Source organism: Barbus barbus (genome assembly GCF_936440315.1).
Source record: "Barbus barbus genome assembly, chromosome: 6".
NCBI lineage: Eukaryota > Metazoa > Chordata > Actinopteri > Cypriniformes > Cyprinidae > Barbus > Barbus barbus.
The window spans coordinates 13,036,286-13,050,045 of record NC_136734.1 but is presented as its reverse complement, the minus strand read 5'-3'; the positions used below and the strand labels follow the sequence as shown (position 1 = coordinate 13,050,045).

At 35.9% G+C, this 13,760-nt stretch overlaps 1 protein-coding gene and 1 long non-coding RNA gene across 3 annotated transcripts in view; both read right to left on the bottom strand.

The window, feature by feature from the left end:
- Positions 1 to 13,760, bottom strand: part of LOC306870868 — a 1,223,475-nt gene that overhangs the window by 508,167 nt on the left and 701,548 nt on the right. The gene's annotated exons all lie outside the window — the stretch shown is intronic.
- Positions 201 to 12,707, bottom strand: LOC306870854 (transmembrane channel-like protein 2-A; the record flags this gene model as incomplete). Its single annotated transcript, XM_079418314.1, has 20 exons — positions 201 to 1,008; positions 1,918 to 2,041; positions 2,144 to 2,222; positions 2,301 to 2,426; positions 2,524 to 2,763; positions 4,361 to 4,428; positions 4,501 to 4,629; positions 4,780 to 4,938; positions 5,044 to 5,223; positions 5,377 to 5,565; positions 5,813 to 5,960; positions 7,177 to 7,319; positions 8,012 to 8,110; positions 9,403 to 9,509; positions 9,713 to 9,794; positions 10,142 to 10,232; positions 10,877 to 11,026; positions 11,917 to 12,280; positions 12,531 to 12,569; positions 12,668 to 12,707. 20 exons carry the CDS (start codon positions 12,705 to 12,707, stop codon positions 797 to 799), a joined length of 2,769 nt encoding a protein of 922 aa, XP_079274440.1. The 3' UTR covers positions 201 to 796.

Genomic DNA, 13,760 nt, shown 5'->3' with positions numbered 1-13,760 from the left:
AAAACATGAGGTTTTAAAAAGTAATGTTGTATAACTGGGTTGAGGGTTTGTGTCATGCTTTTGCCCAAAAGATACATGCAGAAATGTTCAGAACCAGTTTGGGTGCTTGCTGAGTGATTTATGTATCTTAGTGAGCATTAGTAATCCAATCTTCACAATGCTCAACTGTTACTAAAGTAAGGAAATGACAAAAACTTCTTAGATTTTGGATTTATTATAAAAAATGAAACAAAATAGACAACAAATGTACTGTAACTGCAGTTCAATAATAAAGCAGTTATATGTGGTGGTATAATATACATGCATTAAACACATAACACATACAGTAGGCCCAAAGAGAGTTTAGACACTTCAGACACAATTAAAAATACATCTCACTGCATCAACAAAATACTAAAACAAGCATTTAGTTTAAAAGAAGAAAAAAAACAAATAAATAAACAACCGAGAGAACACTTTCCAAGCAAAATGTTTCACAATTTTTCTTTAAATGATAAAACAATCTATGTACTGTTCAAAATGAAGACAAAAAATATCTGCACTCTTTTTTATATGTCCAGTGTTAGTGGAAGATGTTGATAGGTAAGGTTGTTTGATGTGACTGAGTACCCAAATTCATTTTGGGGCCACTGCAGGTATATGATATATGCAATTTACTGTAAAGGAATGTATGATAATTATTATGATATCTCCAAATTTCTTTAAATATTCATTTATCTAATAAAACAAACCTATGTTAACATTAATTATAGAGTGTGTAGACTGACAGAGCACACAATAATGACTAGATCACACATTACTGCCTTCTCGGGGGTGGCCCTTGACCCCTGCCTGGCCCTGGTTGGCCAGGTAGAGCTCCAGGTCCCCTGGGGCCTGGCGCTCGAGTCACAGGCCCCCGGGTGTTAGGATTAGCTGACGCGAGTGACACATCTTTCTGCAGATGCACGCCGCCTCCAGCTGTGCCTGGCTTCACTTTTGGAGATTTTCCACCCTGGCCATGTTTTTTTTCTAAGGAAGGAAGAAACATCCATTTCTCAAGATTTACTGTATTTTTGTATAATTAATATACCTTTGTTAATTATTCAAACACATACGACTTATAGAATTACACTACTGTCAAAAGTTAGGTATCTGTAAGATTTTTAAATGTTTTAGAAATCTTATGCTCACCAAGGCTGCATTTACTACATTAAAAATACAGTAAAAAAAGATATATTGTGAAATATTATAACAATTTAAAATATCTGTTTTTTATTTTAATATATTTTAAAATGCAATTTATTAAAATGATGGCAAAGCTGAATTTCTTCAATGTCACATGATCCTTCAGAAATCATTCTTATATGCTGATTTGGTGCTCAGTTAACTTTACATTTTATTATTAATATCACAACTGAAAATAGTTAAAGTGAAAAGTGACGTGACATACGACCAAGTATGGTACCCGTACTCAGAATTTGTGCTCTGCATTTACCCATCCAAAGTGCACACACACAGCAGTGAACACACACACACCGTGAACACACCATTTATGCTGCGGCGCCCAGGGAGCAGTTGGGGGTTCGGTGCCTTGCTCAAGGGCACCTCAGTCGTGGTATTGAGGGTGGAGAGAGCGCTGTACATTCACTCCCCCCACCTACAACTCCTGCCGGACCTGAGACTCGAACTCGCAACCTTTGGATTACGAGTCCAACTCTCTAAGCATTAGGCCACGACTGCCTCTTTCACTTTTTAGAAAATGGTTGTGCTGCATTACTGCGCTGCACTACATTACTGCGTCAATACTAATTTATTTCAAACTTTAACAGTAACATCGGAAGCTAATATGATAATGTTACCAATTATACTTACTGTATATTAATACTACCAAATGCAAAAGTAGAATTGGTCAGTAACAACATTCTATGCAATACAAACCTGCAGTATTCTCTGGAGGAGCAGGGGGCGCACGAGAGCGATTTGGAAGTAGATCCTCCAGGTCCTTCATCACCTGGTTAGTGCTGTCTTTGTTGTTCCGTCTGTTCTTGTCCTCATCTCTTGCCTATACATTTATGTTAGAAGCACAAACTGGCTAAAATTGTAAAAAAAAACTTTTTGACATCTAACAAATCTTGAATCAATATTGAACAAAAACAATACTAACCATCTGCATTTTCTTTTTTAGCTCATTGTTGGCGTTCTTATAGGCCTCTGACACAGCATTCAGGTAGTAAATGGCCAGACTGTAAGAAATACAAAACAAAAATGTAAGAGATTTTGCTTGTATTATGTGATTAAGAAAAAATCATTGATTCCCTTACACCATGAGAAGAACTGCTGGTATAATGAGCCCAGGGTTTGCTGCATAGCTAAAGAGCGTCCCCATAAAAGCAGGTAGATCCAGATCAATGGTCTCCATAATGACGTCAAACATTCTTTCTTTCCCACTGTCACAATAAGAATGAGTACATTTGATAATAAAAATGAATTTGAGGTATTATAACATGTACATGCATGTGTTTTTGTGCATATGGGAGCTGATACCTGAAGGGTCCACAGTCAAAGGAGGGAGGCAAAGACATGATGGTGTAAACCACAGGCAGGAGACTCAAGAAGAGGATGAGCAGTAACAGGCCCATGTAGAAGTTATTAGATTTGGAAGCTTTAAAGACCCTCTCGTGTGGGACGTTACAGGCCATTACAGCCCAGCATTGATAGTACATGGAGGTCAGGAGCCGCAGTACATTGATACCCACCAGACCAGGAGCATAGAATGCCCCCATCCTGACAAACACATAAAAACAGTTTGATATCTACAGGTGCAAAAGAGTGCGGTGTATGTATTCTAATGAAGAGGTGTTAATAAATATGCCTTTTACTAGAAGTTACATCTCAAAGCCTTTTAAAAAGCTTCAAAGCCTTTACAGTGGCCCTGTTCCTGGTGTGCTGCTAGAGTCTACATTAAACCTAGTAAATGACTAAACTTGAAATCTCTACATAGATAGCAACTCTCTTATTGTTCACTCAAATGTGCCACACAATAGTGTTTGTCATGTAACACACAAGTTGATTCCAATAGTCTGATTCTATGCTAATACATTATCAATATTAAACAATAATATTATATTGATCTCTTACAATACACGGCACAAATAAACACTGGAATAATATTTCAGATTAACTATTTCATTGACTATTTGGTTGCTATTCTGATGACGAACATGATGTAAATGATGTCAGCCATTTTGGACAGACTTTATAGGCATTCACAGTATGTCAGAATTTCTGTAATAATAAGATTGCTCACATTCTTGTAGAACTCATGATTACAACTTGTAAACTCAAAATTTTCTGAGCTCTGCATATACCTGACCACTGCGACGTCAAATGAAAACACTCAAAATGTAGTGGAGCAGTTATCTTGTAAGATTTCTTCTTAGTAATTCCTATAATTGATTGTTTAATTATATTAATGTCTTAGATTAATGTCTTAATAATGCTATCTGAAAATAAATGAACAACATGCAATACAGTTTAAGTAGCTAACATAGAGCTACACAAAGTCTAATGTCCTGTTATAAAGCTTTATAACTTTATAACAACTGTTACTTGTATACTGATTTTGTCCATTGCTTTCTCAAGTCTCACAGATTAATTTTGGTGTTAATAGTATAAACCTAGAAATGCATAATTTTGAGTCTGAGGACGTGAAAGCTCTGAGTCTGGGTCTAGTAATTACAGCAATACAAGGCATATTTGTAAACTATCAAGGAAACAAAATTACATTTAAAATGGGTTTTTCATGCAGTTTAGACAAACTTAAGTCCTGCCCACATTAGATTATATCCTTATACAGATACAAATATTTTTTACATAATTTCTACACATACAAATACATTTATTGGCTTCATTGCACACCCTAGAAATTAAGTCTTAGTGCAAACCCACTTTAACCATTATTATTGAAATAGATGGTTAACTGTTTTTTTAACCACATAACCACAAACTATGGAACCCCATCCTTCAAAGACAGAGAGCTTTTTTATTTATTTTTTATAAATGTGTGAGCCACTTCAGATTAATATTTGCTTCACAAAAGCAATGGGCCAGATTTACTAAACAGGGCAAAGTAATGTGAGACCGCAAGACTGCATACAGGAGTGCAAATAAATGAATCTGTTCCCACCCTGAGTGTTAAGCAAACACGAGATTGGCTGTAATGAGAACGTGATACAATTGATCTGCGAAATATGGCTGTTATCTGATTGGCTTGAGTAGAGTGGCTGTACTCGGCCAACTATGCACTAACCTATAAGTTTTCCTTTTTCATTGATAGCATTGCTTACATTTTATGTTGTGTTGCTTGTGCAATTGTTCCTACCAGATCATTCCTTGGTTAAACACCAAACCAAGCACGTTGCCGCTTATGTCAAATTCACCATAGGAGGGCTGAGAATACAAAAGGCTGTTAGTTATCAAAACAGTTTAGATGTTGGTGATGAGCTTATATATTGGACTCACCCAGCCAGCTTCCAGATCCCAACACCAGCAGTAGTTCAAGAAACGCACAATCACCGCTCTCAGGAAGTCCCCAATGAGGATGGTCAGATAAGTCACTTGTATATCTGACACCGTCAGCTTCACAAACTCCTAATGGTGGATTGTGAACGGTTTGAGGTAAATGCTTTAATTTTGAAAAAATGTACAAACAAAAGTTTAGATCTTATCAATTAAACACAATAAATTCTACAGTATATATGATTTCTGCTGGAGGAGCTAGATGAACACAAGACACATTACTATTCCCACTGCAGTTTCCCAGCACGGGCCTCTGATGACATCAGCAGGGTTGATAGGAGGTGGAGTGCCGGTGTCATTTGGGTTATTGGCTGAGTAGTTGGCATAATACTCCTTTATGTACCAAATGCTGGCATTTTTTATCGATTCCTCGTCTTCAAGCTTGAAGCCAATTTAAAAAACAACAAAAACAGTTTTGTTTACTTAAAAATCATTGATTCCCAACTAAGAAGAGAAAGTAAACACTGCTATCATCAGAGAACTTACTTTCGAATTGACCTCATCAAACAGAGCAAGCAAAAATGTGTAGAGGTTGCCAAGGAAGAGTGCAAATATACGCCCCAGCTGCCACTTGAGAGCTATACGTGGATGGTATTCCTCCAGCTCGGCGATGGTCTCAAAGAGCATTGGACCCACCAGCCCCAGCAGAGACATGATGATCTCAAGCTGAGAGACAATGTTATTGTTATTACATAATTAACAGGTCTATCTATCTATCTATCTATCTATCTATCTATCTATCTATCTATCTATCTATCTATCTATCTATCTATCTATCTTGTTACAAAATGCTGAATGTGGTTTTGTGTTTATATTTACCTCATTCTTCTCATACCATGAGAGGTTGTCCATGTTGGCAAACTCTTGGGAACGTTTGACCACAAAGTAGATGAGATAGCCACTTCCTCCCAGGGTACAGGTGATGAGAAAGTTGGCTAGAACACGTAAGAATCTCCTTAGATGAATGTTCTCATCCTTTTGGTTCTCCTGCTCATCCACAATGGACTCCTGCAGACAGCATTAGAGTTTCCAAACTGAGAAAATCTCATGAATGAGCATTTTGGAGCTACAGAACACGTATGAACACTTATATAAACCATATTGATTGATCTGGCCAGAGGATTTATCAAACCAGTGGCAGATATGTGGTCTTACAGAGAGTTGACCTCCTCGGGTGTTTGAAAGGACAACCAGACCATGAAACAAAAACTGCAGTGGTCAGCACACACTTCCACGTATACACACAATCACATACTTTGAAGCTGGTGGTGATGGAGGCGTATTTATTGTCGGCTGTCTCAGCGTTTCCAATAAGATAATCCCAGCTGGTGAACATCTTCCAGGCAAAGGTGAACTCATTGTCTTCTCCATCCCCTCCCCCCACATCTGCGTTTTTAGCCATCCTAACAGCGAGAGTGGACTTTATTCAGAGAATCCATTCTCGCCGGCAGGATAACAGAAGCGCAATTTCTATTTGCAGTCAAAATAACAACAGTTGTGTTGGCAATATACTGTAATACAATAATTCTGTGGTGAACTAATTTTTTGGATAACTGAAGAGAAGGTTTTGTATTTAAAGGTGAAGTGTTTATGGTTTTTCACATTAAAATGTCTCCTGGCCTATTTAAAAATCATTATTTGAGCAACAGCTCAACCTCTGGCATGAGATATATCATGAGTTTGGAAGTTGGCATGCAAACCTTTGAATCCTTATTAGTGGAGAAATGGACTTGAAGCTAATGTGGTTAATGTGTCTTAAGGTTTTCAGTGAAAAATTACTTCAGTTTCAGTCAGTTCGTGAGGGTGTATAACTATATATCTCACAAATGTGTCTTTATATTTCATAATTCTAACTTTGAATTGATTTTATACCTCACAATTGTGACTGTATTTCTCATGATTGTGAATATTTCTAACAACAGAGACCATATTTTTTGTAATCGCAAGTTCATATTACACAATTTCGACTTTTTTTCTTGCAACATTATATCTCAAAATAGCTATTACTCATAATTACATTACTTTATTTTACTCTGAGGTGCCTTCATATTTATCTGACAAACACATAAGCTTGTTCCTATTATAGGATGTTAATACAAAATGTCACTCTTTCAATTTGCAGACATTTTGTTTCAAATGCATGTGACAAACATAATCCAGATTGCAGATATATATAAACACCACATATGGAATCTACACTCAAGCCGAACTGAATTGCAATTTATAAAAAATCTACGCATTTAAACAACCACTAAAAGGTAGGCTCGGGTATAAGGGTTAGTAGAAGTGTTTGGGGAATTAATTATTATTATTATTTTTATTATTATTACACTAGTGCCAAAATTAACCACTTCACCTTTAGGTTGGAGTTTTTTGTTTTTTTCTGCATAGGTGTCTAATATACGACTACACAGTTCGTCTTTTTAACCATCTTACAAATCAAAGAAAATACACTCTATTCTACCTGTACAACCTTCTGTTATTCATTAAGAACAACAATTATACTCTTTCAAAGACACTTTTTTTGTATAGGCATAGATATTCACAGTCACGTACTTTTCAAAAACATTTCATGTCATTGCTATACAACATCTAGCAATGAATGAAAGAGTGACTCACGTTCTGATCACAACCATGAGGCTATACCCGAAGGTCCCAATGCCCACCAGGAGGTAAGACAGAGGGAGACGAAACTTCAGGAAGCCAATGGTTCTCTGGTTATTATAGTACCCATAGAAAAGTACTGAGTACTTGCAGTAACCCTGTCAAAGAGAAGACATCAGAGAGTGTTATTGATAACCATACCAAGGAAAATATGTACAGAGGGGTCAAACATCTGAGACAATATGGGGTTTTAAATTTAATTTAAACCTGAAAATAAACAGAAAATGTAAAATAAATGATACTAAAGGAAATGAAATATGTCAGATTCTGCACTATTTTTTTCTTGTGTACTTTTTTCTTTAATATATAATAGAAAATATGCATATTTTAAAACAAGTTCTTTCAAATTTCAAAAATCTCAAAGTTTCAAAGTCTTTATTTATAGTAAGTAAGTAAACATTGACAAAAAGTTTTTACATTTTCGGTAACCCTTTATTTTATATTAACCAATTCTCACTATTAACTAATTGCTTATTAGGATGCAAATTATTAGCATTCTGTTTGGTTTTTAGTACTTATAATGCTAATATTAATGCCTTATTCTGCACGAGCATATTTTAGATCCCTTTATCCTTCACCATACCATTTATTTATTTATGTTTTTCTCTGGGTGCTGCTGTCAAAAAGGGAACATAAAAATACTGTCCTAAGATATTCTACAATTCATGTTCTTTTTTTAAATTCAACTGTCACTCCAGTTGTTGTAAAATCCTGAAATTTGTATTTTAAAATGCACATGTTTTCACTAGTGGTCTCAGACCTCTGTATAATGCATGCATCATAATCTTACACTGAAATCCGTGAGAACAGAATAGTCCATAGCAGTGTCTTGCTCTTCTCTCGGCACAGTTTTCCGAGGAATGGACCCATAAGGAAGCCCCATGAGAACCTTGTGGAAAATCATTTGTTAAATGAATAGTTCACCAAAAAAACTTTAAGCTGGTGCTTATGGCCATTATCATTACCATGCCATACAATACCAGTTCATTAACCATAATAACACTTTCTCCACTTTCTTTCTTGTTGTCCTCTCACAAAATATTTATTTAGAATTGTTTTGGACTGTTTTCAGGTGTAAACTGTGCCTGATCTGTGCATATCTCTCACCTGATTTAGACAAGATAAAGCCCTGGAAAAAGCAATATTTTGGACAGAGAACTTTTATTTTTATTACAAACACAGCTTTTTGCCTATAACTAGACATTAGTCAATGGATTGTCATGCTGACTACATTCTGGAGATTTTTATAAACTGTTTGAAATCTCATTCTGACGGCACCCATTCACTGCAGAGGATCCACCAGTGAGCAGAAGACGTAATGCTAATGCTATTCCAGTGAAGAAACAAACTCATCTAAATATGGCCTAATGTGCATTTTAAAGGGGTCATAACATGACAAACCAAGTCGCAGGCGCAGTCGTTTGCATATGACTGCCTCCAGCCGTCTACACTGGATACAGTGGATACTTTCTGACACCATCCATGTGCTTGAATCTGACATCAAAAGGACAAATGGAGTGAAAGAACGTTCACTTTGACGCTTTTGGTTTAAAAAGCTTGTTCGCGTCTTTGTACAGATTTCAGAAGGATCCCAGCGTAAGGAACAAGTGGATAGAATATTTTTTAAATGCCATGGATCATGTCTGAGGATTTTGTTTTGTAAACAAGGCATGGAAACATTTGTTGAAAGATGAAGCGGGTACTAGATCTGACAGCAGCTGCATCACAAACCGTAAATAAATGATTTCATAATGCTTTGTCTGGGAATGTTTTATTTTGATTATGTTGTCAGAACACTCACATGCAATAGTGAGGGGGGGGGGGGGGGGGGCGTGTTGATACTGTTTCTTATGCAATGACATTAGCAAATCATAACAGTGGCTGATTACTGAGAAGCCTTGAAGGACACGCCCCTTAAAACAGGTCATTTTTAGACAGCGAGTCAGGGTTGAAAATAATATTTTTTTCCACATACTTATTTGTTTTTGTGCAAAAAAAACAAAAAAAAAACTTTATTAACATTATAAGTGAACCTGAAAGAAAAAAAAAACTGTCATGACCCCTTTAAATAAATTTTAACTATTTTTTTTAAGGGTGGAGATTAAGTGGAAAGATACTTTACTGCTCCCTTTACTGTAAAGCAAAAGGGCGTAATTATGATTTTACTGATTATACACTGACCTCTGGTATCACAACCAGGCCAAAGGTCAAGCTGAAGAGGACCAAGTTCATGCCGTACATCCAACGGAGGAAAATAAAGTATGAAGCAACTGAGGAGCCAAAGTGACCTGCAAATAGATGAAACATCGCCAGGGCTCAGGATAAGGAACATTCATGTGAATACCTCTTTTTTTGGTCACTTGCAGGAAACATTCAAGTAAATATAATTCAATTCCTAACACAGTAAAGGTGAAAGAAATCATTTTTTATCATCAATAAGACATGATATGCACCATTCCTCTTGGGGTGGGGGGGGGGTATTATTACTTACTCTCAACTTCCTTTATTTTCCGCTCCCATGGGATGCACGATGTCCTAAAATTCTCAAAATCTCTTTGAAACTTTATCCATTTCTGTATGATGAGACACAAAGAATATAGGGAAGATTAGGCAGCTACAATTAACTACATTTTAGATTTTGCCATCATGAAACTTTGGTGTTGTGGGTGGTTAATATGGGATTGCTAATGTATCTAAATAGTGTTTTAACCCATTGATATATTGGTGCTATAGAGTGTTCTGGGTGATTGTTAAGGCATTGTTTACTGGTTTTAGTCAAAAGTGTCCACTGCAAAGTCTCTATGACATATCTCTATAATAATAGGGTTAATAGGATTAATAGGATTTTTTTATTATTATTTTATTTCAGCAAAATCATTGAATATAATATAAGGTAAATTGAAGATTTTCATGTTCCTACCTTCATCATCATGACTTTGTAGGCATATAGTTTCCTGCCTTTCCCTTTGCCCAAAGCACCTTCAAATTTATCCACAAACTGCTGAGCCTCTCTATAGACACAATTAAGGAGAACATGGAATTGTGAGGAAGAGATTAAATAATAGTTGTAGTCCTTGAAGCTGATTGATGTATACAATATTGCACTTAAAATACACAATATAGAGACAAATATGATTTAAAACAGATGTTTACCAGATATTTTGCCACTTCATAACAGTCATAAAGGCCTTTTAAAGTATTAAACCCACTAAATCCCAGAACGTATAAAACTGCTACTCCACCCCAAAGGTTTGTCATCATTTACTTACTTTGCTATTGTTTCAGTACTGACTATACCGACTTACTTTCATCTGGGCAACAAGTTTCTTTGCTACGAAGTTGTTTGGTTTCCAACGTTCTTCAAAATATCTTCTTTCAAAGAAGAAAGACACAGGTTTGAAACCACACGAGGGTGAGTAAATGAAGACAAAATGTTATTTTTTTTATGTGTGGAGTGTCCCTTTAAGTTATGCCAGTGACTATATCTTCTAGTGGAAGAATGAATTTAATGAAATCATTTGATAAAATAATGTCTGCATTAAATTTGTTCTTGTTTTGGAAAAACATGCTGTATTGTGAATTTAGTCCTGGCTACAGGGGTCTCTTCAACTTTACTGATTTATTATAATTTTTTTTGCATAAGGTTCCTCAGTACTTGAGGACTTTCAGTCGTCTTCTCATTCGCCAGGGCTTGTTCCTGATGTTTGCTATCAGTTTCTTCTTCTCCTCCACCTCCTCCATCAGTTTGGCCATTTCTCCTTCAGACATGGACTCCTCCTCTTCATCTGATTTGGAATCATCACCACTAAGACAGAACATGAAGTGATAGTGAGCTTCATTCTTAAAGTCCATTATTACGTTTAGTTATTTTGTCTTATGTTTGACTTGCATAAAATCATAAAATGGTTAGATTTAGACTTAAAATGACAAGATAGAAAGACTTTATAATAACAAGAATTATAAAGGTAAGACATATTGGTAACCCCTTAATTTGAACGTGCCCTTGTTACACGTAACATGCATTTTCTACAGTAATAACATTAGGTTATGCTTAATTACAAGCAAGTAACAACCCTAACCTAAACTTACAGTAACAGGAACACATTAAAATAAAGTATTACTGATTTTTAGATATGTTTAGTGAAAAACAAGAGTATTTTTCCTTTGTGTACCCATGACTTATCGTATCACCCTCATTGTGTAAATTTTCCAACACCCCTAATACTAACACTGTATTTGAGCCTACGTTGTTGAAAGTACGTTTTTTTAGCAAAAGTCTGTGCTTTCACAATGGAGATTAACGGCACTGAACTCTAACAAGTACAAGTGTGCGTCTAGAGTGTATGGGTAGACATAGTATTAAAAATGCAATGGGTTTGAATAGTTAAAATGATACTGTCACATTATATGGAAAGGCTGGAATAGTTGAGCATATATTTTCTTACAAAACAAACCACTTTTAGAAAGAATTTGGAAACATATGTAAATAAGATCTGAAAAACTATAAATATTTCAATAAAACTTTAGGAATGTAAAGGAGGAATGTTTAAGTACATCTATCTATAATGAGAGTTTCAGGAAAGTTTTGTCTTTTGATCAAAAGTGATCTCTTGGTGTAGGTGTCGTGAGGAGTTAATGAAGTTAATTATCAGTCAATTATTTAATTCTATCACATGACCATTTGTGTCAGCATACCTACTGTTCTTTTTCTTCTTTTCATCTTTGTCGCTGTCTTTGTCATTTCCTTTCCCCTTACCATCCTTCTGTTTTTTGTTTCCACCTCTCCTGTTTTTTCTGCCGGACTTCTCATTTTCCCCATCTTGTCCACTCTCGCGTACTTTTCCTCTTCTCCTGTTCCCGGCACATCTCCTCTGTGGAATATCATCATCGCTGTCTTCCTCATCTGCCTGAGCTGCTTTTTTTTTATTGGCTTTTCGACGACCTCTTGGAGGTTCATCATCCTCATCTTCATCCTCACTGGCAGCTGCTTTCCCCCGCTTACCAGCTGCTATTTTTTTACCACCCTTGCCTTTTGCTTTATGAGTAAAAGATGGCACAACTGTATATTTATAAAGGCATATCATGCATAAAACCAAGACATTTTTGCTGAGTAACGCAGATAAACACAGAGATCTGTAGAAATTCTGGAAAAAAGTGAGGTTTGCCTCTTCAAAATGTGCTGTCACTATGTGAGGTGATCTAGCTGTTGTTGTTGTTTTCTTTTTCTAGACTATGAATGACAGAAATCTTGATGTTTGCACCACTAATTAAATAAAATAAAGAGGAAAATAAAGAAATCTTTTTCTTACCTTCAGCGCTGTCTACATCTCCATCAATTTCTATTCCCACTATATATAAAAAAAAAATGTATGATTAACTCTCTAAGTACAGAATGTAAACAGATGACATCATTTTAAACAACATTTGAGATTAATGTATTACTCACCATCTTCCAGTTTTCTTGTTGTATCACTTTTCTTCGGCATTTTGCTGCCCTTCTAATCTCTATTAGTCTCTGAATTTCTTCCCTTGCACCTGTGGTCTAACAAATTACTGCACAGGTGTGCAACTACTCTGCAGTAACTGACTCCCTATTGCCATAGCAACACCTCATAGCAGACCTCACGTGTGTAAAAGCGATTTATATTAGTATTATTATATTAGTATATTAATATGAGCTGGAAAATTTGTCTGGATGATAAGAGTTCGGCTTAAGTCTTTTAGAGAAAAACACTTCTATTTAAGACAGGAATTAATACAAATGCCAAAAAAATAATAATTAATAAATAAATAAAAACTCAATATTAAAATTATCTGAGAACTTACATGAAGGTAAACAAGTCTAGCCCCTCAGATGAGCAATTCAAATCCCATCAATCTTTCAATGTTACAATCACAAAGCATTCTGGATGGCACGCCACATCCATTTAAACTGTTCGATGCACTCTCACTCATTGGGACACATGACACCTAATGCTTCTGTCACAAGAAGAGGCACCTTAAAGATTTAATGAAGGTTTAGGTTTTCCTTCAAAACAATTAAACACATTTCACAGTATATTAAGCTTTGCACTTTCATTTTAACATACACTTTCCTTACAACTGTTATGGTTAGAAAGTCACTGCAACACAAATGAATCCAAATAAACATTTGCAGTATTAGACAACTGTCAGCAATCATTACGCCATACAAGGATTCTGACTAATGCCATTTTAAACTAGCCTACAAAAAATGTCTTAACCAGTGTGTATGATATGCTCGGTTCCCATTCCTGTTGAAGGCAGAAACACATTCTAATATGCAGACACTCAAGAACTGTGAAACTCTAAGCAGACAAACAGATATATGTGATCTCCTGTCTCGTCTGCACCATGACACCTGGTAGATGACACAGCATCTCAGTTTTCAAAGGCAAGTCATTACATGCTCATTAGTGCGAAAAGGCAAAAACAATGTGAGCACTCATGCATAACATTCCTGCATATCTATGTGTATATATACAGTATCTAGCTATAAAAATAAAATCATTTGAGTAATA